The sequence below is a fragment of the Phycodurus eques genome, chromosome 12 (genome assembly GCF_024500275.1).
Source record: "Phycodurus eques isolate BA_2022a chromosome 12, UOR_Pequ_1.1, whole genome shotgun sequence".
In the NCBI taxonomy this organism is placed as follows: domain Eukaryota; kingdom Metazoa; phylum Chordata; class Actinopteri; order Syngnathiformes; family Syngnathidae; genus Phycodurus; species Phycodurus eques.
In genome coordinates this window covers 11,967,962-11,991,842 of record NC_084536.1, presented here as the reverse complement: position 1 = coordinate 11,991,842, position 23,881 = coordinate 11,967,962, and the positions used below count along the sequence as shown (strand labels likewise).

The window sequence follows — 23,881 nt, the reverse complement described above, 5'->3', positions numbered from 1 at the left end:
GTTTCTGGGCGTTGTTGATAAATGGCTTTTGCTTTTCATAGTAGAGTTTCAAGCTGCACTTACTGATGTAGCGCCGAACTTTATTTACTGACATTGGTTTTCTGAAGTGTTCCTGAGCCCGTGTGGCAGTTCCCTTTACACTTGATGTCGGTTTTTGATGCAGTGCCGCCTGAGTGATCGAAGGTCACGGGCATTCAATGTTGGTTTTCGGTATTGCCGCTTACATGCAGTGATTTCTCAAGACTCTGAACCTTTTGATGATATTATGGACCCTAAATTCCTTGCATATTATGGACCCTAAATTCCTTGCAATTGTACGTTGAGGAACATTGTCGTTAAACTGTTCGACAATTTTCTCACACACGTGTTCACAAAGAGGTGAACCTCGCCCCATCTTTGCTTGTGAATGACTGAGCAATTCAGGGAAGCTCCTTTTATACCCAATCACCCACCTGTTCCCAATTGGCCTGTTCACCTGTGGGATGTTCCAAACAGGTGTTTGATGAGCATTGCTCAACTTTCTCCGTCTTTTTTTCCACCTGTCCCAGCTTTTTTGGAACGTGTTGCAGCCATAAAATTCTAAGTTAATGAATATTTGCTAAAAACGATCAAGTTTATCAGTTTGAACATTACCTATCTTGTCTTTGTAGTGTATTCAATTAAATATAGGTTGAAAATGATTTACAAATCATTGTATTCTCTTTTTATTTATCTTTAACACAACGTCCCAACGTCATTGGAATTGGGGTTGTACATAATAAAAAAAATAATATAATAGAAAAAAATAATAATAAACACAGAAATTCCACGACTAAAAGCAGAAAGATTTTCACCACCATCAACAAGATTGCAGGGTAGCAAAAGCACATAAAATCAGCACACAATTCATATCCAGTATTTGCAGCATGCCTGCGACCCTAGTGAGGATAAGGAGTGAAGAAAATGGATGGATGGACCAAATTGGACCGTTTTCAAAGCACCCCGCTGCTGGTTTGTTGATTCGCTGTCGTGAGTGAAGGGCACCAACCAACAACATCTGGCTACTGATAGGCCAGCACTCTTGTCCAATCCCAGCAATCACACACACCAACAGCCACTCCTTCCCAAGCTGAAAGCATGAAACTTGGATTGCCTTTGCTGCATTGCTTTTATGCTGACTATATCCACAAGGTGGCAATATTTAATACTTTTCTTTTCAGGTAGCCATTTCCTTTGAACAATTTTTTTTCCCTAATTCTTTGCAACATTTTTACAGTTTTACGACTTTGACAACATTTATCTTTGTCCTCTCCACTTGCAGCGTCAAAGATGGTTTGTACTTTTCTCTTTCTGCCTTTATGCTACGCATATGTGTTGCACTTTTTTGTATGAGACGCATGACTGCTGCACTTATATGACTGTTGCAGTTTAATGCAGGGGTTCTCAAACTTGTTGGGTACAGGAACACTTTACATTGGACTTTTTCTTTTTTTTTTTCTATCCTAACACTAATAGAAAATAACTACCATGCCTAGCGCTATACAGTATGTTATAGGAATTATTATTATTATTATTATTATTATCATTAGTAGTTTTAAAAAAAAAAAATTAAGTTTCATATTTCTTAGCGTGAAGTCATAAAGTTATGATAACAAATTCAGGGATGTCAGATTTGTGTGATGATACATCATAATCATATCAAAGCTTTTTATTAGCCCAAAGCTAAGGCACGGAGGTGTAATTGGTTTATCATGTTTATTTTATTGGTGTGCTGGCCCCTGTATATACTATAGGTATGCACTTTTTTAAAATGACATAACATAATAATTATACAGTTTCTCATTCAAATAGCACAATAAAATGTAAACATTTTTGACTGGGATTTTTTTGTTTGAGAACCACTGATTTAATGTTTTTTTTTACTAGTCCATGACATTCTGTCTGTGGGTTAGTGATGAAGGGTAATCAGATGCCCCTTTTCCATTGTACCGGTTCTACCCCAAACCAGCCTCGTTCCACCCCGTGCGGTCGCTTTCCCATGACACATTTTCGAGGCCGAGTGACAATAGCACCGCTTTTCAGAAGCTCCTCCAACCTGGTTCTAAAACGCACGCCGAGGAGGGCCGTGACATAACTGTCATCTGATTGGCCGACAGATGTAGGCGTGATTAGGTGACTGTTTTCATGAGTGGCTGAGTAGTCTGCCATTGGTTTTGCCGCGATTCCATCTTAACGTCACCGCAGATAAGTTTTCCCTCATGGGGAAAACACATTTCTGGGTTTAGCGAGCCGCGCCACAGCGCCGTGCCGCACCATGCCATATAAAGAGTATATAAAGCATCGAGTATTGTGTGTTACATCAATACTTAGCTATATTCATAATGTATAATTTACCTATGGATGAAAAAAGCAAAGCTTGTGACCAGAATGTACGTGAACGGAACCGGCGAGCCTCCTTTCAAATACCCACACACTCACATTTATTCTCACCGACACCCTCTCTCTTTAGCAATCTGCTTCTTCCTTACCTATTAATCTATGTTATATGGTTGAAGGAATGTGATAAAATGCAACATACTGAATACACTCGCCAGGCATCCACTTGTGAATCGCTCATGTGGGTTGACAACTATACACGATGGTCCGTTCCGGTCGGGTTCGACCACGTCGCGCAGTGTACGGCAGGCTTAAAGCAGCTTTTTTTCTGTGGTCGACTGAGGAGATGCGGGCATTTTTTAATAACAGAGAGGAGGATATTTTGCGAGGCGGGTTCTGCGCTCCCATTCAATCACTTCAACGTAATCGGCGCACGGTTTGGCGACTGACCGCAAGACTCGCTATTTAATCCACATTTACATTATAAATTGGAAATATTGTCAAGTATTATTCTTAAAACCACAACACGTATACTTTTATATGCTGTATTTGCATGTCATGGCGGCGGCGGCGGCGGCCCAGCCTGCTCGCTCGCTCCAAACCCTGAAAGGCACTTCCAGCAGTGTGTGACAGCTTACGTTTACGAAGTCATCGTCCACGAATTGGGCCCGAACACAGCACAATTCTGGTTCTGAAAGGCTTAGGGATTTCTCCCAAAATACATTTAAGCCATTTTTCCTGAACTCCTCTGAGTCTGGATGGTGATGCAAAGATTTTCACATGATGCAACCTTCAGTTTTCCTGAGATGGGTGGGTGTGTAGCAACCATGAATTGGACAGGTACCGATACTTGAATATAAATTGTATATAAACAACAACCGTGATTTAAAAATCATGTCGTTTGCAAGCGGATTGGTATTCATTAATTCGCATTGCATTAAATCGACAAACCACATCGATGTCAAACTTAAATCAGGTCACAGTCTCATTTTGACCTATATTATGCATAAAACAGTAGAAGAAAATGGCTTTGATGGAAGGGGACCTTCACGTATTCCAACATTATGTTGTGGAAGTTAACTATTTAACCCTCCAAATCGACCCATGTTAATTTAAAAAAATATATAAAAAATTGTATTTAAGAAAATCTACTGGGCTTTTTAAAATATTTTAATTGTATTGACCCGGCTGTCGCACACTTGGCCAACAGGGGGCGGACATTGCTTTTTTTCTCGTTAACCGTGCACTGGGTCAAATTGACCAATGAACATTACTATTTCTGAAAACAAACATAACAGGAGGATTGATTACTTATACAAAAACAGTATTTTTTGTCCAGTTGATGCATGATGTTTCTTCAGTTTAAATGCATGATTACGTATTAAAGATTACATGTTTTTCACCTCATTCCTGTTTAGTTTCAATCCCATTTGCACCAATGCAAACATTCTGTAATTTCAGTTACACAATCATTGTCCAATGTGTGTTACAGGAGGGGTTCAAAATGGGACTAACCCTAGAGGGCGCTGTTTTCTCTCTGGACCCGCTAGATGGCCGCTGCTGATTGCCCGCAAATATGTTTTTCATCATCCTCTTCTGTAAAATCGTTTTTCCCGATTTTTGTACGAGTGTCAAAATCCACTCCATGGTCGAGTTGGGATGTCACCCCCCCCCCCCCCCCCCCCACACACACAATCTTGAGGTTTCTATATACATTTGCATTTAGATGGTTTTGTTTTGTCTAATATTTGCAGGTCAGAACCATTACAGAAAGAGACATATTTTTGTAAAAACTAGAAGGGATGGTTTTGAGAACATTTGCTTGCACAGTGCGTGAGAGCTGTATATAGGTAATTATGTCCAATGGTACACTCACTTTGTAGTCATTTAAGCCGTGTATGCCAAATTCAAGCGGGCTATGAAATGCATAGAATGTGTATTGTTAACCTACTTATAACATCACATATTTGACTTATTATTAAAATACACTTATTGTTAAAATCCTTTATTTACAATTTCACATTAATTTGATTTGGGTTTATTGTCTTTCTTGCACCGTAAGGCACTTTTTGGATGGGGAGGGACCTACTGTATGTAATGTCCATACCCAATACAATTTTCCATTATTTTTACTTTTGATTTCTTTGTTTAATACCGTCACACTTATTAAAATAAAATGTTACTGTTGAAAAAAAAAAGGACCGACTCTTTACGTTAAATTGTACCACCATTCTATTATTAGTATGTTTGTTTTGTTTTTAATCATAGGGCAAAATTCTGTAGCAGTCCTGTTATTATTGTGTTGGCCTTATTTTTTCCTTACAAATATTTTTCTAAAACAAATTTTTGTGTTGTATTTTTTATGTTTTTGTTATTATTATTATTATATTGGGTAGGGGTGGGAGGATTAGATTACATCAGATCACATTGACCCATAGGAAAATCCAGATGAAATTGGGGTTATTTTCTTTACATTTTCATATTATATATTTCTTTCCAGTTGTGCATTCCATTGTATTATTATTGTTATCATGATTGTGATGATGATTATTAAGAGTATTGTTATAATTATATTGATAAATAAATTTAGGGTGGGTAACATTAATCTGTTGACATTGCCGGTAAGAAACAAAAAGTCCCCACTCGTCATAACTTTTTCCATCCATCCATTTTCTGAGCCGCTTCTCCTCACTAGGGTCGCGGGCGTGCTGGAGCCTATCCCAGCTGTCATCGGGCAGTAGGCAGGGTACACCCCGAACTGGTCACCAGCCAATCACAGGGCACATACAAACAAACAACCATTCACACCTACGGGCAATATAGAGTCTCCAATTAATGCATGTTTTTGGGATGTGGGAGGAAACCGGAATGCCTGGAGAAAACATGCAAACTCCACACAGGCGGGGCCGGGGATTGAACCCGGGTCCTCAGAGCTGTGAGGCTGACGCTCTAACTAGTCGGCCACCGTGCCGCTTAGTCGTAACTACAGAACTAAAATTTTGCCTACAATCAACTGCCTATTGCAATGCATTCAGAATAATAAATCCTGAAGTCTGCTTGGATATTTTGGAAGCGGTCTACATTAATGCATTTAAAGTTCTGTATAACTATGAAGTAAACATGATGTCACATATCCTTGCCTTCATCACAACGCATTTGTGACTAACAGGCTTCTGTTGTCATCTCAAACAAGAACAGGCAGAGCGAATGAATGAGTTGCAATGTTTATTTCAAAGGATGAAACTCAAACGCATCCAGTGTGGGAAATATTTTTTCCTCCTTTCTCCTCTTATGCCTCTGGAATTTGTCAGGCAGTCAAGCCTAACATATGTTTAAAAAAAAACTACAATAAATATACTCGGAATAAGCACCAGATGATCACAATAGAATGATTTAACCCCCCTGTTACGTTCAGGAAAGCAATAATCTGCCTGGGTCAATTTGACCCATGTTTATTATTCAAGTGGCCGAAACAAAAAATAATTACCAATAAACATCGTTTATCTTATTAACTCCATTACCCACCATTTTAAACAGTATTTATCATTGATTACACTTATTAAGACACTACACTTACTGCTAAAGAATTTCTTTAAAATGGGTCAATTTGACCCGAAACATAACCGGAGGGTTAAAGGCACATACAACAGCTCAAGTTACAAAGAGGACATATTATTGTACTAAATACATGTCTTATCAATACAGTTTGTCAATTTGTGTGCAAAAAGACAAAATTAAGAAAACATAAACCTTGCTATTCCTTAATTAACATGACAAGAGTTTGGGGGATTAACAAGCATTTTGTTTAATTTGTTGCATAGCAGGAGATACAAAGCAAATAAGCACTCAGAGCCACCTTTCTAATTATAAAAAAAAACTGGTAAATGATTTCTATATAATATATTAACCAAGGATACTGAAAAGGGAGGTTTGACATGCATAAAAAACGGAATAATCTGTGCTACCTTTTACTGTTCAATATTGCAAAAATTAGGATTAAAAAAAGAACAAAGTTACAAAGCACCACACATGATTCACACTGACGTCATCGTCATCTCTCCGTGGTAAGATGGAAAGACCTTTATTGGCACCCACAAACCCAGCTGTACACTGCAATAGCTTGGAGTAGTTCATGTCATGCTACTTTACAAAACAGCACCTGTGAAAGAACATTTACATGTTGCGTCATATATGTATGGATGTCAGTCTTGATGACGAGGTAGCTAATTTGGCAATTGGGACTTTTGGGGAAGGATCAGAGTAGTCCACGCTGACTCTAAATGAATGGATACAAAAAAATAGGTTCATTCTAAATGTCTTATTAAGCACGTAGGAATTTTAAAAACAAGAGTTTAGGGTGGGTGGTGAAAATTGACTTTTAATGGCTTTTAACAAACAGTTTGGTCTCTGTTTGCCTGCCCACTTAACAAGTGTGAATTTACAACAATCAAGTCAACCTTTTGTGAGCTCCCTATTTCTTAAAATGTGTCAGTGAGCAAGCCGTTCTAAATTTACATAGTACCGCCCCCACATTTACTTTTTCCGTCCACGACTTGGCAGCTAGGCTGGGGAAAGATCCGCCACTTCCAAGCCACAGCCAAACACGGAGTTTTGTTGGAGGAACAGATTAGCATTAGCTCAAAGCATTAGCCTCTGATAACGGCACATACTTGACTGGTAGGTGAAGTTGCCGAGGGTGGTGGGTATTTGTGTTTGGCGATGCATGGATATTCCACACTAATCGACACGTGCATGAAGTGCTGCCTCCGTGAGTGAAAAAGCTTTTCCTGTGTTTAAGGACGCTTACTTTTTTCCCAAACTCTGGGCTCAGCTTCCATAAATAGAAGTCCCCTAGCTCCACCCCAGCATGACAAAAGCCGTACCCCACATTGGTTCCGCAATTTGTCATGAGACAGGACCGCCCCCTCAAAACACACTAGGTTCCGGGAGGCTTAAAGTGTGTTGGCTGTAATTCTTGATCCTTGGGGTATTTTGATGAAAGCATACCTGGGAACTTCATATTATGTCTCCTTGAGGTGGGTCCACTGCATATAAACTCTATGGTCTGATACACAAGGTAAACATTTCTAATTCATAGATCTTTATTTGGACATTTACGTTTAAGTGTAAGAAAATCTGGGAACTTTGGACCTTTGAGTTAGAAAGTCAAGACATACATTGTAAAACAAAAAGGAATGATTCGGACATTACCAATTCTTAACTAAAATTTTAAACATTCTTCGTCTAACTTACAAATCTTTGGATGTGTTCTGAGTTGAAAGGCACAATAAATATCTTGCCACAGGGCCAGAAAAGTCCTCAGTACTCGTATGTACAACGTGGCTGATCTGGGTCAGCTGTCAGTTCAATAGTCTCAGGATGTGCATATACCCGCTGACATTTATTTATTTATTTATTTATTTCCCTTTTATAAGAAGCACACTGGCCCAATATCGACACCGAACTCTTGATTTGGGCCGCCAATGTCCACAGGGGCAATATCCACAATGGGAAGTCTGGCAGTTTTCTGTGTCCTGTACTCAAACACTGTCTTGCCCCAGTTGCCATTTGCTTGCTGTAAAAAAAAAAAGACATGAACAATGTCAGTATTTGGAGCGTTGTTTAATGCTTGACATGTACATTTCTTATTTATATTGGGATTTTTTTCGAGTAAGGGTTAGTGCAACACACTCAAAAACCATGGAAAATATTTTGAACACATAGAAGAAACACTTTCTAAATACACTGGTACATTTTGCAACATAAGAAAAATTGCTGTTATTTCAAAGATGTCAGGGTGTAACAACTTTTATAAATTAGTGTAACTACAAAATAGTACACAGAGGGGATGTGTTTCTACTAATTTCACATAAGAGTAGGCTATGCTTTTTATATTATATGTTATTGGTCTTGGAACATCCCTAACTGAATTAATAAACTTTATTGTTTTAATCATTGTTACTTAATATCAAGCTTTGACTTTAACATCTTTGAAACTGCCATGTTTTATATTTTCTAAGATAATTTTTAAATCATTTAATGCATTTTTGTTTTTTTGCATATCCCCATCTATTCGTTGCAAAATATCAATGCACATTTTGGTGCTCTTCTTGTAATGACCTAAGATACCACATGATGGTGCCATAACTCTGGCTAATAGGAAAGCTGCATTCAACAATTTAAAAAAAATATATGGTGTTTTTTGGAATGATGTTGAGCAATACCTAACGTTAATTAGAAACTCAGCTAATAAAAAAGCTATAACAACAATATGTGGAACAAAAATAAATGTTTAAAATAATGTATGTCGAGTGTTTTCCCCTTATGTTAGTTTATATTAATTGTATTGTATACTGTTCTCCTTATACTTTATACTGTTCTCTGTTTACTGTGCATAACCAATTTATCAATAAGGATTTTTGAAAAGGCGGAACGGTGAGCTACTGGTTAGCACATCTGCCTCACAGTTCTGAGGACCGGAGTTAAAATCCTGGCCCCGCCTGTGTGGAGTTTGCATGTTCTCCCCGTACATGTGTGGGTTTTCTCCGGGTACTCCGATTTCCTCCCACATCCCAAAAACATGAGACTCAAAATTGCTCGTAGGTGTGAATGCGAGTGTGAATGGTTGTTTGTTTATATGTGCCCTGCGATTGGCTGGCGACCAATTCAGGGTGTACCCCGCCTCTCGCCCGAAAATAGCTGGGATAGGCTCCAGCACGTCCGGGACCCTAGTGAGGATAAGCGGTACAGATAATGGATGGATGGATGGATTTTTCCCCAAAAATAGCTGAGTAGTAATAGGTGTCAAGGAATTATATTGAAGTGATACGAGACCAACATGTTTGAATATGAAGAAGGAGCTAGGTTTAGCCTGGGTTGTTAGGTGAAGTAATGGAGAGTCTTCCACACGTGCTTGCGCTTTACATGCGGACCAGTGTTTTTTTAAAAAAAATTGAATCACTTGTAAGTCATTTATTTTTAAGGGTAATGTAAATTACGTTTAAAAGGAAATTACAGCGTTTTGGGATCATAGTTTGTGATATATTTACAGTTTAATCTAGTAAAATAGCAATTATAAACATTTGGGGGGCTCAATAACTCACATTTTTTCATTAAACGTAGAAGGGCTTTCGCAAATAAAGCCCTTTTTTCCCTAATACAATATCAAGATTGATGCCGGATGTCTGATCAGGAAACTTACAGTGCAGGAGTCTTCCACCACGGTGTATCTGAAGCGGTTGTTTCCCTCTGCTTTGAGCTCCAGGTCATTGGAGGCTTTGAGCAGCACGGCCTTCTTCAAGTTGCCTGTCTTCTGGTCCTTGTAGCCCACAGAGTTCTTGCAGTGGTAGGTGATGGACTGAGACGCTTCTTTGGACAGAAGGCGAATGAAGGTCATCTGGACTCTGAGGGCATTTGCCGACTGGTCTTTGTTACCATAAGTGAACTGCAAACATATGCCACAACAAAAGAAATCAATGCAGTCCTACAGATTTACATTTTGGTTAAAGGGGACATTTTGTGGAAAACATATTTTTTAAAATCTCATTTACAAATAATTTGGTCTACCATTCATTTATGTATTACACAACCACGTACAACTTTTAGTTAGCTACCTGTTTCTGAAAATGTGTATCAAGTGTTGTCTCCAGTAATGTGTTCATTGTCTTTAAGAGCGCTCGCTTATTTCTGCAAGTAGAAGCCAATCGCCAAGTTACAACGCCCTATCTCCACCCGTGGTCATCATATTAGCAAAAGCCGTATGAGCTGCTGGCCCAGCAGTATATGGGGAAGGGTAAACAGTCCCTCACTTGCATGAGATGGGCCTCCCACTCAAAACAGGCTAATTTCCGTAACACAAAATCCTTGAGGTACTTTGACAAAAGCATTCCTCATACACGTTATTAAGACACCTGGGGCCTCATGTACAAAGACTTGCATGATTTTCCTCCTAAAACATGGCGTACGCTATAATCCAGAAAACGTCATACGCACAAAAATATTCAGATGTATGAAACTCTGCGTACTCATGAATCTAAACACATTTCCTCCGTGCATTCCAATCAACGTGGAAATGAGCGCACATGTTGGAGAAGCCGACTCCTTCTTATCCACGGCCATATTTTAATATGCAAATCATATTTAAATGAACCCTGCACCTGAGATGCCGATCTCTGCATGATCAGAAAAAAAGGAAAATGAGCAAGGTAATGAAGAAAAATATTTTTTCTGAATGTGAAGTTGCTCAATGTGCTCTTTGGCACGCTGTCTTCCGGCGTTAACAACACGCGAAAGAGGAGTGAATGGGACAGCGTGTGTGCGGCTGTCTATGCTGTGGGGTCGGAACAGCGCATGCACACTGAACTAAAGAAGAAGTGGTCAGACATTAAGGTGGATGTGAAGCGAGGGACAGCTGCCCACCGCCACAGTGTGGCCAAAAAATGGCGGAAGAACCTCACCCCGGAGGGCCTCAGCCCGTTCGAGGAGAGAATCGCTGCGATCATGGGTGACGCTGCTCTCTCAGGGGTGATGGGAGGACATGTGGCTGACTATGATCACCCCACAAGGTTAATATGTATTTTTTAGAACTCATAACAAATGTGTTCATACAGTAACCTACACTCAGCCCTGTGAGATAAAGGTTCATGCGTAAATGTATGTGTGGTCTTTGTAATAAATCTTTTGAATTCAAATAGAAGCACATCCGCATATCAAAGAGGATATCAAAACCTTTGACTCCTTTTTGATGACTCAATTTATTATTTTAATACACAGGAGAGGACACGCACACTGACAAAAAAAATCATGTTTTTTTTTAGGAGATTTATTTTAAACCCATTTTAATCATGTGCAACCGATGCACATGTTCAAATGAAGTAAATTCAAAGGACTTTTTTTCAGTGCATGTGCTGGAGTCACGAAGCGATTGTGAGGGCAATAGGCGGCATAAATGATCGCCTCGGTCAATTAATAGGTGTCCTCACAAATATCAGTGGTTCATTAAATACACTCGTTAACAAATGAATTCTCGTTCCTTGTCTCAATTGATTTGTTGAAATCAAATGTTGCCGGGCATGAATTGTTCATCAGTGCTAATTATTCATGTGTCTCTGGTGTGCAGATTTATGAGAACAGTTTCCCAGCATCACCTCTAAGTGTCACCAAAGCACCAAAAGCTGCAGAAACGTGCGTACGCCAGTCATGCAGTTGGCGTGAGGCACCGCACATTTCCACGTCATGTCACTCTTGATACATCTGAACTTTGCCGTGAAAAAGAACAGATGCCACGTTTTTGTGCGTAGGCACCTTGTGTACATGAGGTCCCAGGGAACTGTTATTTATTGTGAAAAAAATATGCCGCCTTTTAAACTGTAAGCACTCACATGTGTTCCTCTGTTGATGTCAGCTCCAAACCAAACAGGTTTGTTCTTGGAAGAGCTCCACCAGTTTTTACGAGGTAGGCTGGATGGGTTGGCAGAGATGCAGGTCTCCCCTGTCTCCAAGTTACAGTATACTTTGATGGCGTCCTCTGCACTGCCTTGGTTGGGGTCCACCCAGAATTCACCTACATGATGAAGGGAAATGAATGGTAACATAAGTCACATTGTATGACAGTTTTATTCCATTCACTTTCAGACAACCACTGATTTGAAACATTATTATTATTAGGAAATCAGAGTCAGCTTAGGTTGCCTTTTCAGGCTTCTGATTGGCCAAAATGTGCTCGAGAGCCGACAAATGAATTGTTTTAGCCTCGAACTTAACCTCAGTTATTTTGGGAAAAGTAGAATATTTTTTTTCCACCCACCGCTCTTCTTCAAGGGGTAGCATCTCTTGAGGTCATCACAGGTCCTGGCAGGGTGCTTCCTGCTGCCATCTGGGCTCTTCATGCTGTCAATCTGGCTGGTGAGGGCTTTCAGGGTGGCCTGCACGCCGGGGTCCACCGCTAGGACGGTGGAGGAGTTGGTGTTCGGTAGAGCCTCATCCTCACTGAACTCTGGTGGAGGAGGGGGGGCATCTTCGTAGTCGTGAAGGCCTCCAAACAGATCATCCATAGCTGCCACGGGAGGTCCAGGTGGTCCAGGAAGGCCTGGGGGTCCATTTTCTCCTGGAGGGCCCTGTGTATCAAAGAATCATAATGCTATTTTTATTTTGTTATCTTTGTTTGATTGAATAAATCATAAAAGATGTGCAAAAAAACTGAACTACTGACATTGCCCACCAAACATATGCTGCAAAGATGTTCAGTAATTTAAGTCTGAGGTTTTACTTTTATTAGTTCCTCCCAACTCACAACACCAAATGTTACCAGGGCAACCTCTCTATCGTGATTGTTTTATGAGATAATACCTCTGGTCCAATTTCTCCTGTGATTCCACGAGTTCCTGGAGGTCCCATCGGCCCAGGTTGTCCTATGTATCCTTCTTTTCCATGGGGCCCGATGGGACCAGGTGGCCCCTAAAATATCATTGAAACACAGATGGGTTATCTTTTAGTGCTAAAATATATAGAAACTCGGAAACCAATAGTACCATAGGCCTACTAGCAAATAAAAAAAGAACCGAGAGGAAGTGTCGCATTTACCCTTGCACCGTTTGGTCCAATAATTCCAGAAGCTCCCTGTTCACCTGTTGTACCCTAGAGGGAGAAAATTTTATTTTTTTGTCTTACTTCAACATTTTTAAGCTACAAATCTCAAATAGACACATCACATCAAATTTGAAGAAGTAACAGTACAGAAAATGTGCTCTTTCTGTTTTAAAATACTTTTTCTGAATAGAATACCATACAGTATGTATTTACTCTGGGTTGAATGTGATCACTGTGATGCACTATGACTTACAGGAGGTCCAGGAAGACCCTGCAAACCAGTAAATCCACGATGACCCTTCTGCCCTCTCTCTCCGTGATCACCCAAATCACCCTTATCTCCCCGTGGTCCTTGGGGTCCCTGCAATGCAAGTGTTCTGCAAGTTATGCCTGATTGAGAACAGCAATGCTATTGTGGTTCTCGTATTCAACTACTAAAGTGTGTCTTCTAACATCTACTGTATCTCAAGTCAGGTAGAGACTCACCAGCAGCCCTCTCTTTCCAGCTGATCCGGGAGGACCAACAGGTCCTCTTGAGCCCTGCAAAATAAAGAAAAGGGCCTCAGGGGCTGAATGTGTCTGCCAAAACCTCCACCCCTATGTTTTAACACCAAAGTGTAGTGTTGAATTCTTTCAAGCTCCAACATGTCCACAGAATGAAATTATCTCGCCTTTATAAATATGTCAGGCGCAATACAACGCACACTTCCATCATGGTGCACTCCACGAGGAAAAGACAAATTGATACTCAAACTACAGTAGTGAAACAAGTTACACATTGTATGAGAAAGCTCAGCGTACAGCATATCCTCGTTTTCCGGCTTCTCCAGCTACACCAACAGGACCTGGGGGGCCGGGAAGTCCCTGAGGACCAGCCAAACCCTCTGGACCATGATCGCCTCTGTCTCCCTGGAAAAGTATCAACAATTACTTTCTTGTAACATTAAAACCACTGACAAATTCCATTGTCTTTTGCTCTTACCCGTTGTCCAAGAACACCTTCTTTGCCTGGTGGACCATCAGAGCCGGCAGGGCCCTGAAGAGCAAAGAAAAACATTAGGGCACTAGAAGAACACTTGGAGTGAAACAAAATGACAGCCACAGACATTTAAAAATTACTAACATCAGGACCAGGATCACCACGTGGCCCATTGGCTCCTGGAACACCAACTGGTCCTGGAGGGCCTTTATCTCCAGTTGATCCAGGGGATCCCTGTTTTCCTGGTGGACCCTAAATGAAAAAAGGGCTATTAGAAAGTGTTGCATGCATTGGCCAATTTAGATGTTTAAGGTTAATGTATGGAACAATTAGAACTAAAAATGATACTGACTGCTGGCCCTGGGAGACCTGGCATTCCCCGTTCTCCTCGCAGACCTGGAAGACCCACAATGCCTCTCTGGCCTGTAGTTCCAGCTGGGCCTGGAGGACCATCAGGACCCTAAAACAGAGTTCCCAAAACCAATATTTAGTACTGAGAAACTTCAATGTTATCTGATTAAGGTCATTGTGTGCTTTAACTGGACACTGAGTATCTGAATATGTTTAGTATATCCTGATCTCAAAATAATTTTAAAACAGCTATACAGCAGTCATATTTTAATTCAAATTCTACAGAAAAAAAATCCTGGGTGACATGTAAACTTTATGGCATAAATGTTAAGTTAGTCTCCATCTTAATGTAATATAATCAAGAGTATTTTCTTAACAAAAGAGTCACTACAACCGTAGGGCCGTCTTCTCCAGAATCTCCCTTGTCTCCTGGGCTTCCCGAAGGTCCTGGTGGTCCTCGCTCTCCTTGTCTTCCATTTGCTCCATAGTCACCACGAAGACCGGCAGGGCCCTCTTTTCCAGGAGCTCCTAGTGGTCCAGGTTCACCAACTGGACCCTGAGGGGATGAGTCGCAGTCATGAAGGGGAACATGTTCAAGATTGCATTGTCAGATTGTCTCTACATTGTATTTATGTTTTGGTGCGTTACACCAGGTTTGAATTTACAGTTGTCCGCAATTTAAACATTTTATCATGCTCTGTGTGTCCTTATTTGGAAATCATCAAGAAAACGTATCATATGAGCTATACTCCCTCCACTGAAGCAGACAACCATGAATTTCTGACATGTATTTATTCCAGATTGATCCAGGGTGACGAGGGTGTCTGGAATATTTTTCATGAACCACAATACTTACAGTTGGACCTGGTGGGCCAACTCTTCCTGCAGATCCAGGGAAACCAGTGGGCCCCTGGGAACAAAATATGGCATGAAATGATGCTTCGATGTGTAATTGGGTAATTTTTAATAATTTAGTTTTAAGGGAAAGCCTCTCTTTGCTCACTGATGACTTTATTGTCCTCAAAAACGACCTGATCAAAACATTTGTGAAATGTGAATGTGAAATCCCCATACCGGTGCACCCTGTGTTCCTCTTCCGCCTTTTAGTCCAGCAACACCTATGGGCCCCTGTAAAGAGAACATTATTTATTTATTATGCAGGACAGAAAGGCGTCTGATTAACATTTAGAAAAGCTGTTGCAACACATTTTTCAAATAATCAATTTATTATTACAACGTACAGGAGGACCGTGAGCACCAGCTAAGCCTTGAGGTCCTGGGGAACCAGCATCTCCTTTCTGGCCAGGCTCTCCAGTCTCTCCTTTTACTCCAGGTTGGCCATCAGGGCCCTGTGACAGAATAGTAGACAAGCCACCAGCACTATTGTGAATCACTGCAAAGCATTGATTTATCAATCAGAGATATGCCTTTGTGTTCAGGATGTAATGAATGAGGACTTACAGGTGGTCCAGCAAAACCAACCGCACCGATTGGGCCAGGGTCGCCTCTTGCTCCCTGCAGAAGAGGATCAATTAGTCATCCAGAGTCCTCTGAGTAATAAGCATGGTATATCCATACACAATTAAAACACTGGACAGATATACTCACAGGGACCCCTCTAGAACCTAGAGGTCCAGCTGGTCCTTTAGGTCCAGGTTCTCCCTGAAACATTTATTTATGTATTTAAGAGATTTATTTAAATTGCTCTTGATACATTGTTGTTTGAAAAGCAGTGTTAGGTTCTAAAAAACACTACCTTTTCACCACTGGACCCTGCAGGTCCTAACGGGCCGACAGGTCCAGGTGCACCCTGAAAACACAGGAAAAACACAGACATTTAGGTTTATCATTGTCAGTTCAGTTATTAAACTCGGTTGGAATAATGTCATGGTTTAGGCTTGCATAGCTTCTTCTGGGATGGGCTCTAAATTGTTTTTGTTTTACATGCTAAACAGGAGACGAAATGGAGTAACCTCCCTTCTTTTTAAGCATGTGATTAGATACAGATGTAAATGCATGGAAATTAAAGCTGAAATGGTGATCTAATATTCATTCATCTCATATTATTCATATTCAAACGTTTTCTGTTTACAACAAAAATACAATTTGCCTAACATCTACAATACTTTTGAAGATGAGTGAAGTTGTACCTTTTACAAACTTAACTTCCCTTTTCTTGCTTGTGCTGAAACTAGTTAGCTTGAGATAAACTTTAATTGCTCACCCTTGCGCCGTCATTTCCAGGTGTACCTTCGGATCCTTTCTCGCCAATGGCACCCTGTACAAAAGACACCACAAGATTGGGTTTGTCAATGTGTTACATTCAAATCAGAATACAACTGATTATAACTTCAGGCTTGAACACTTTTAATTGACAACATTACAATAAGTTTGATGTAAATATTAGGTGTAACATGCAAAATAACAACAATTGTACTGAAATGTAAAAGGACTAAAAAATACTTACTCTATCACCTTTCGGCCCAGAGGGGCCAGAGATGCCCCTTTCTCCTGGCATTCCCTGAAGACCTGGAGGACCCACATCACCAAGGGCACCAGGAGGACCAGGACTACCCTTCAGGGACAAGCAGAGATTGTCACTCATTAGTGAAATTAAACATAGTGTATTAGTTACTATGTTAAAGTTGGGGAGCCAGCAGGAACAACAAACTGCAACTAAGCAAGTGAACTTCCACATGGGGATACTTGTGGGTTAGTCTGTGGGTTGATGATGGTCTTTCCCCATGACTCTCTTCTACTGATTAATCCATGTCAGCAAAACAGCTGACTCGTACTACCCCAAAAATCCAACTCGTTTCTAGTCATCTTCAAACACCCATTAGTAAAAGCTGACATAAATTTTGTTCAAGTTTAGGTTGACTGTGTTTATGTAATTCTCCCTCTTTGCTAAAAGGCAGATGGCAATGCATCAATTGGAAACCTATCGACATTCATTCAAGACGAAATAGGTCCTTAGCTAATTTAGCAGCTCCAATTGACCAAAGTAATACACTTGTCCACTATTTTATCAGTCGCACAGCACTACCACAAAAGTGCCTTTTCAGCAATTTCACATTGCATTTGGACAGTGCTACTGTAAGGGTACCTTAGGCCCATCAGGACCAGGTGCTCCAGGGATTCCTTTGGGTCCCTGCAGACCAATTGGACCCAGCTCGCCTCTCTCCCCAGGAATTCCACGCTCACCCTGTTGAAAAAAGTCCCAATAGTTGTTGTATTCATAGTCTACCACAAAGCTTCATGGTTCAGAAAAGTGCATTCCACCTACCCTAGGTCCAATTTGACCAACAGCACCGAGCTCTCCCGGAATGCCCTGAATGAAAAAGATCATGTGCGCTCAAAACAAAATACTTTATCGCGCAAACTATTTGATCATTTGAAGTTACCACTAACAAGATAGGATATGGAATGGGGTTGCATCAATTTCCAACTTTTATCATACTCACTAGGTCACCCGGTTTCCCGGATTCTCCAGGAGGACCTTGATTTCCTGGTAAACCCTGATAAAACAAGAGATGCATCAATACCTGATCTATTCTGAATAAAATATCTTCTGACACATAGCTCTGTCATAAACCTATTTGATGCAATTAAATGTGATAAGTGGGTGAAAATAATGACACACCTGGAACCCATTTACACCTGGAGGGCCCTGTTCTCCTCTGTCACCTGCAACACCCTGTTGATGGAGTTATTCTTTAAGTCAATTCTGATAATGGTGGAGGGGGAAAAAAACCCACGATAATTATAGATAGTAAAGGTGATAGCTCTTACGGATGGACCAGGTGGGCCAGCTGGGCCAACCTCTCCATCTTTTCCAGGGGGACCCTAAAAGTCAAAAAGACAAATTCCAATCCTGCAAACATCTAGTTCGATAAAAGATGCAATATGCCCTATCATTCCAGGTTGCTCACCCTTTGACCAGCTACTCCTGCAGATCCTTGTTCACCTGTCTTTCCCGGGTCACCCTTTTCAAAGCAAGACATTTGGAATTAGAGACCAACATGTAGGTGAAACAGGCTGTTGCAAAGTGGAATTTACATTAAATCCCTTGGGGCCAGGTATTCCCATTGTTCCTGCAGGCCCTCGATTGCCAATGGAGCCTGCTGGGCCCGGGCGACCATCTTCACCAGGCGCACCCTAAATGCAAAGCCATACATTGACTCAACCCAATCTTTGTGTGTGTGTATGTGTGTGTGTGTGTGTGTGTGTGTGTGTGCGCGCGTGTGAGTGTGCGTGTGTGAGTGTGTGTGTGTAGACATGCCAACAGGGCTATAGCACATTGACCTACCAGTGGCCCTGGCTTTCCCTCTGCCCCCTGGACTCCAGGAGTACCAGTAAGACCCTTTGGAGAGCAGATTTAAAGATTAGCAATAGAAACATTTGAGACAGAAGCCTATGAACTCATGGAGACTGTCGCTAAAATAAAAAGTTGAATGTCAAAGTTGTCAGTGTTACCCTTGCACCTGGTAGACCAGGTTCTCCTGTACGGCCTGGGTCTCCTAAGGAACCTTTTGGTCCTGATGGGCCTGATGTTCCACGATCTCCTTGAGAACCCTTCAGAGACAAACACAATAGCGATGATATTTTATACTTTGCAAATGCACAACGCAGACTCTAATCACGTGCACAAATGTGAATCAAGTATCTTGTATTGTACCTATAATACGAAAGAATTACTAACTCTACCTTCGGTCCAGGAAGCCCATCAGCACCAGGGAATCCTCGATTCCCTGGGGAACCCTGAAAACAGAGCCAAAATTACGTTATTTTTTGCTATTTAATGATTAAATTTCCAGAAATGTTATGTCAGATACAAGTAACAAACTAGCATAGCTTAGACGGTGGTCAAAATTCAACAAGTTCTTTACATTGGCAACACTATGATTCAAATGCTGTTTGTACTATTTCCACAGTTTACCATTTGAGCTTTAAACCACAGTGTATTTTTCTTCGTTAGGTCATTGACCATGTGGTGAGATATTTATCCATGAGTGACAGTACAAGTCTCTAAAATACAGACTTCTAAATGTTGAAAGTTATGGGTGGAGAAAGAAGGATGACTCACTCTCTCACCAACAGGACCAAGGGGACCAACAGTTCCGGAATCTCCCCGAGGTCCCCGCTTCCCTTCCTCACCCTGAGGTCCAATCACTCCCTGGGATCCATGGGGACCCTAAAAATGGGACACATGAGGGAAAATGACTGACAGACTCCAAGAATATAAAATGTTCTTACTTCTGTGTCATTGTACATGTATAAATAAATACAATGTATATTATTATCTTACAACTTCTCCTTTGGGTCCAGCCTCTCCCTTAAATCCTGGTACACCAACATCTCCCTTTAACAAAAACAGAATATCGATTAAAAAGCTGTCACTGGCAACAATTGCTTAAATGCAAAATCCAAATTTATGGAACCAACATACCAGTTGTCCTTTGATGCCAGGCTGGCCGGTGCTTCCCTGAGGTCCCGGAGGGCCGGAGGGTCCAAGGTGCCCACCTGGGCCTTGTGGACCAAGGTTTCCCTGTAGTAAATCAGACTTGTAATCCAAATGTATTCCTATTTTTTAATTTCAAATGTGTTGTTTTACATACCACTGGTCCTTTTACTCCTGGGCCGCCATCTGTACCCAAGGGTCCCTTTGGATGCAAATACAACCATTAGAGCAGCATGTAATGCTGGAAAAGTATACTGGCAACATTGCATATGCATAGCTTTATAACTAACTAAATAAAAGGAGCTTTCATACAAAGTCATCCTGTGGTGTGAATCAGGAATGTTACATAGGAAAAAATGTACCCTTAGGCCAACTGGTCCAGGTCTTCCCAGATGACCGGTCTCTCCTCTTTGTCCCTGAGGACCCTCTGGACCCCGAACACCTGTAGGGCCTGGTTGTCCCTGTGGTACACAATTACAGATTAAATCAGGGATGTAGAAATCAAAATTAGTAAATCATTTATTAAAAAAAAAATCATGATTCGGTTTTCCTTGCGCATGTGATTGGAGGGACAATTTTACTATACTTGCCTTCATGCCTGGTGTTCCCGGATATCCAGGAGGGCCACTGAGACCCAGGGGACCCTGGAAACCAACAAAAATCACGAACAAGGTGATAATTTGATCCCTTTAAATGCAATCTTTTAGGCAGTGTGATCAGTCATACCAATAAAAAGAAACCCCCACTGTCAAAGCTTGTGTTTTATATCAACTTCTTCAATGTATTATAATATTATGTTTTAGTCCTAGTGTTTTGTAAATTCAAATGGGTGAATATTTTATACTTACCATTGGACCTGGTTTTCCAACGTTACCAGGTAGACCACGCTTGCCCTAAGAGCAAAAAATAAATAAATAAAAAATCCCTTAGAATCACGCTATTCCTTTGGTCTCATAGTCCATACCACCTGCTGGTCTGGAGTTATCATGATTTTAAAAATGTTCCTTGTAATGATTTGTTGCATACCGCTGTACCACCTGGTCCAGATCGGCCCCTTTCTCCAGGCATCCCAGCAGGACCCTGTGAACACAGAACGTGACTCGTTATAGCCATCCTCCAAACCAAATACAGACTTTCAAAGATGGTGGAGAAAGTTAGTTGCATAAAATGTGAACAGGAATATCCAACAAAAAACAAATATCGCTGCACCTTATTATTCATTTTAATAGAAATGTTCATCTTGGAATTACAAATTACAATTCCCTGAGGTTCTCAGGGCATCGACTCGAACACAACTGGACTGTTCTGGTGGTATTAGAAGACCAGATAACTCGTACAGTCCCGTTTCAATCAATTTAATGCACTGAGAATACAATGGCTTGCCTGAATGAGAATATTTCCAGATAATTCCTTGAGGTATTCCACTAAGAAATATATAAATTTGAGGACTACATTGATGGTTTATTCATCTTCATATTAACATACTGTTCCTAAACAAAAGCACCAACTGGAAGTGACCTTGTCTTTGCTCCAAAAAGATCAATATTTAGAAACCTGTATGTTTTTAGAAAAGATTTAGTTTTTTTTTTTTTTTTTTTTTTAAAGACAGAAACAGAAATTGTTTTAACTATACTCAGTCAAAGATAAGTGTCATGAGTATATTGATTATTGAAGAATTGGAGAAAATACTGACCATTGGTCCAGGTCCTCCCATTTGACCAGGTGGGCCTGTGGCACCCTGAGGAAGCATGTCAGAAACATTTAATATGTTGTTATTATAGGATCACAATTGAACATGACCCTTTAAAACCTGTTGCTACTATGGCTAAAGTCTGCCATTAAATCATTATTATTATTATTATGGATTAGACTTGTCCTCTAAAACCCCATTCACTGTTGGTATTGACTGTAAAGAATGACTTCCAAATCGGAATCGAATCGTTACTCCTTGTCCCGTTCAGAAATAATCGTCCAGCAAAGGAAAAATTCAATTTGATTATTTGAAACTATTGAACTCGAAAGAGAGTCGTACGTTGATGCATTTTGGCTGCTGCGTTTTAGCTGCCACATCTCAAGTTTTTCTTTTTACTTTAAAATGGCTTACTTTAACCAGTATCCCTCGCTGTACATTGGCCAAAGGTAGAATCCCGGATCTGTTTTGCGCTTGTTGATGCCGTAAATCCTCACTGCCTTTGACCAAGCTACCACCTGTCTAGCTTGCTACCACCTGTCTAGCTTGCCTGCTGGCTAACTAGCCGGCTCTCGTCATCTTTCACGCTTTGTTGAATAAGCTTTCTCCCATTCATTCTGCTGCTGTTGCCGTCCATCTAGCTGCTGGCTCCTTTTTGGATTTGGTTGTGGTGCTTACATGAATATCCGTACAGCTCCTTGGAGCTAGGCTAGTGGATGGCTCCTTCAGCGGAGACCTGTTTCTTTTTTTTAAACTTAATAAACAAAACAAAAGCTAAAAATTGGGAAATATATATATATTTTTTGAAGTAAATGCGCCATGGTAGCATTGCAGCTCTTTTCAGAAAAAAATTGTATGTTATTCTTTAATCTGTTGTGATTCAAATCCAAAAATTCTGATTCAGAATTTGTTTTTTTGGGGAACTCGAATGCCAATTCAAGTCACCACCCATTCATGCATACTCCTAATTGTTATTATTTTTGCCATTAAATTATTAACCAACCCAGTGTCATTTTACCTTGGATCCAACGGCTCCATACTCTCCTTTTTGCCCAAGTGGTCCTCCATGCCCCTATAAATATTATGATATCTAGTCTTAGTTGTCATACATGCATACAAAAAATATTCCAAAATACTGACTTGTATGTTTCATATGTTCATAATTAGTGAAAACACATTCACTTACTCTGTGACCTTTTAGGCCAGGAGGCCCTGGTGTACCTGGAAATCCTCTTGCTCCCTAAAATATGTATCAGTATTGTCTGTTATTGATAGAAGGGATACTTTAACAACACAGAAGAGTGTCACGACACAGGAAAAATGATCTTACCTGTGATCCCGTGAACCCAACTTCTCCCGTATTTCCTGGCTTGCCTGATTCACCCTATGTGAGGACATAATAGTTAAGTAACTACTGAAAACACTGCCACAGTTTTCAGTGAGATATTTCACGAGCCAAAGTGTAGACTTGACGTACGTCTTCTCCTGGTTTCCCTAGAGTACCCTCAGGTCCTCTTTGCCCAGCCGGACCCTAAAAATGCACAATTTAATTCTTAACATCTGGCAAATGTGGATCTCCTCATATAAAATGGAAAGGATGTTCTACCATATGCCCTGGATCGCCAACATCTCCTGGAGATCCTTGTGGTCCAGCTTGACCCTTATATAAGCAAGAGAAACAATGTTTCATGAAAACTACAAGCAGTGATGAACAGGCCCTTGCGTTGTCTTTTTTCATATAATCCTGGAAATGATCATCAAGCTTTAAACTATGTTAATGAGTACACAACTTAACATTGCCTGTCTGTCTACAATAAACAGTATGTGGTTTTGATTGTGCTTCATCTGAGTGAATTCCTCAGTAGCATTTTGTCAAAGTACAAGCGCGAAATTTGCTGAAAGGTCGGCAAACCAAAATGACCAACTTCCTGGTTATTTACAAGAATGGGTTTTATTACTTTTTCATGTGCCCTCTTATGACAGACATGTCCACCAAATTGTTGTCAATTGGTGAAACTGGTATCGGGGGCTATTTGTTTTTAACTTTCCAGGGGGCTTCATTGATTTTTTTGAGGCGTTGTGTCCGAGACTCCTAAAATACATAAATGTTCACCAGGATACACAGTCTTGCAACAATTAGTGGATCTTTGGGCATGGTCAGGCACCAAAAAGGCAATCAATTTGTCAGAATATTGGACTTACAGGCGAACCAGTTGGCCCAGGAGGTCCTCTTGCTCCAGATTCACCCTAAAACAAACAATACATGTTAAGAGTATAAATAACAATATGCATTTCATGGAGGCAGGTATAGTGCAACAATAAGTTTCATATGAAAAGCTTTTCCATTTTAATAACAAGCCAAAATGTTTTTCTGACATCTTACCCTTGAGCCACTTAACATGCCTTGCGGTGCATTTTTTCCTTCCAACACTCCAGCCATCTGCGCCCCAAGGCCCTG

The 23,881-nt window shown here is 40.6% G+C and overlaps 2 protein-coding genes across 8 annotated transcripts in view; one reads left to right on the top strand and one right to left on the bottom strand.

Annotated features, from left to right (window-relative positions):
• The window catches only part of LOC133411046 (PTB domain-containing engulfment adapter protein 1), a 61,255-nt gene extending 53,982 nt beyond the window's left edge, over positions 1 to 7,273 (top strand). For 5 of the 7 annotated variants that reach the window (XM_061692871.1, XM_061692872.1, XM_061692867.1 and 2 more), the window contains 2 exons: positions 1,256 to 1,311; positions 3,848 to 7,273. In XM_061692871.1, coding sequence (XP_061548855.1) covers positions 1,256 to 1,311; positions 3,848 to 3,869 — 78 coding nt within the window. In that variant the 3' untranslated portion in view covers positions 3,870 to 7,273. The remainder of the gene's footprint in view (positions 1 to 1,255; positions 1,312 to 3,847) is intronic. The other 2 variants (XM_061692873.1, XM_061692870.1) reach the window with 1 other exon arrangement.
• Positions 5,561 to 23,881, bottom strand: part of col5a2a (collagen, type V, alpha 2a) — a 44,110-nt gene continuing 25,789 nt past the window's right edge. Inside the window, exons 8-54 of the mRNA XM_061692865.1 lie at positions 23,807 to 23,878; positions 23,626 to 23,670; positions 23,030 to 23,083; positions 22,901 to 22,954; positions 22,754 to 22,807; positions 22,610 to 22,663; positions 22,442 to 22,495; positions 21,427 to 21,471; positions 20,760 to 20,813; positions 20,582 to 20,626; positions 20,324 to 20,377; positions 20,096 to 20,194; positions 19,891 to 19,935; positions 19,722 to 19,820; positions 19,581 to 19,634; positions 19,359 to 19,466; positions 18,980 to 19,033; positions 18,749 to 18,847; positions 18,582 to 18,635; positions 18,332 to 18,430; positions 18,205 to 18,258; positions 18,065 to 18,118; positions 17,916 to 17,969; positions 17,737 to 17,790; positions 17,559 to 17,603; positions 17,379 to 17,477; positions 16,740 to 16,847; positions 16,497 to 16,550; positions 16,029 to 16,082; positions 15,881 to 15,934; positions 15,734 to 15,787; positions 15,514 to 15,621; positions 15,347 to 15,400; positions 15,129 to 15,182; positions 14,667 to 14,828; positions 14,274 to 14,381; positions 14,066 to 14,173; positions 13,925 to 13,978; positions 13,744 to 13,851; positions 13,429 to 13,482; positions 13,196 to 13,303; positions 12,937 to 12,990; positions 12,703 to 12,810; positions 12,161 to 12,470; positions 11,736 to 11,917; positions 9,557 to 9,799; positions 5,561 to 7,930 (exon numbers count right to left, since the gene is read on the bottom strand). Coding sequence (XP_061548849.1) covers positions 7,784 to 7,930; positions 9,557 to 9,799; positions 11,736 to 11,917; positions 12,161 to 12,470; positions 12,703 to 12,810; positions 12,937 to 12,990; positions 13,196 to 13,303; positions 13,429 to 13,482; positions 13,744 to 13,851; positions 13,925 to 13,978; positions 14,066 to 14,173; positions 14,274 to 14,381; positions 14,667 to 14,828; positions 15,129 to 15,182; positions 15,347 to 15,400; positions 15,514 to 15,621; positions 15,734 to 15,787; positions 15,881 to 15,934; positions 16,029 to 16,082; positions 16,497 to 16,550; positions 16,740 to 16,847; positions 17,379 to 17,477; positions 17,559 to 17,603; positions 17,737 to 17,790; positions 17,916 to 17,969; positions 18,065 to 18,118; positions 18,205 to 18,258; positions 18,332 to 18,430; positions 18,582 to 18,635; positions 18,749 to 18,847; positions 18,980 to 19,033; positions 19,359 to 19,466; positions 19,581 to 19,634; positions 19,722 to 19,820; positions 19,891 to 19,935; positions 20,096 to 20,194; positions 20,324 to 20,377; positions 20,582 to 20,626; positions 20,760 to 20,813; positions 21,427 to 21,471; positions 22,442 to 22,495; positions 22,610 to 22,663; positions 22,754 to 22,807; positions 22,901 to 22,954; positions 23,030 to 23,083; positions 23,626 to 23,670; positions 23,807 to 23,878 — 3,942 coding nt within the window. The 3' untranslated portion in view covers positions 5,561 to 7,783. The remainder of the gene's footprint in view (positions 7,931 to 9,556; positions 9,800 to 11,735; positions 11,918 to 12,160; positions 12,471 to 12,702; positions 12,811 to 12,936; positions 12,991 to 13,195; positions 13,304 to 13,428; positions 13,483 to 13,743; positions 13,852 to 13,924; positions 13,979 to 14,065; positions 14,174 to 14,273; positions 14,382 to 14,666; positions 14,829 to 15,128; positions 15,183 to 15,346; positions 15,401 to 15,513; positions 15,622 to 15,733; positions 15,788 to 15,880; positions 15,935 to 16,028; positions 16,083 to 16,496; positions 16,551 to 16,739; positions 16,848 to 17,378; positions 17,478 to 17,558; positions 17,604 to 17,736; positions 17,791 to 17,915; positions 17,970 to 18,064; positions 18,119 to 18,204; positions 18,259 to 18,331; positions 18,431 to 18,581; positions 18,636 to 18,748; positions 18,848 to 18,979; positions 19,034 to 19,358; positions 19,467 to 19,580; positions 19,635 to 19,721; positions 19,821 to 19,890; positions 19,936 to 20,095; positions 20,195 to 20,323; positions 20,378 to 20,581; positions 20,627 to 20,759; positions 20,814 to 21,426; positions 21,472 to 22,441; positions 22,496 to 22,609; positions 22,664 to 22,753; positions 22,808 to 22,900; positions 22,955 to 23,029; positions 23,084 to 23,625; positions 23,671 to 23,806; positions 23,879 to 23,881) is intronic.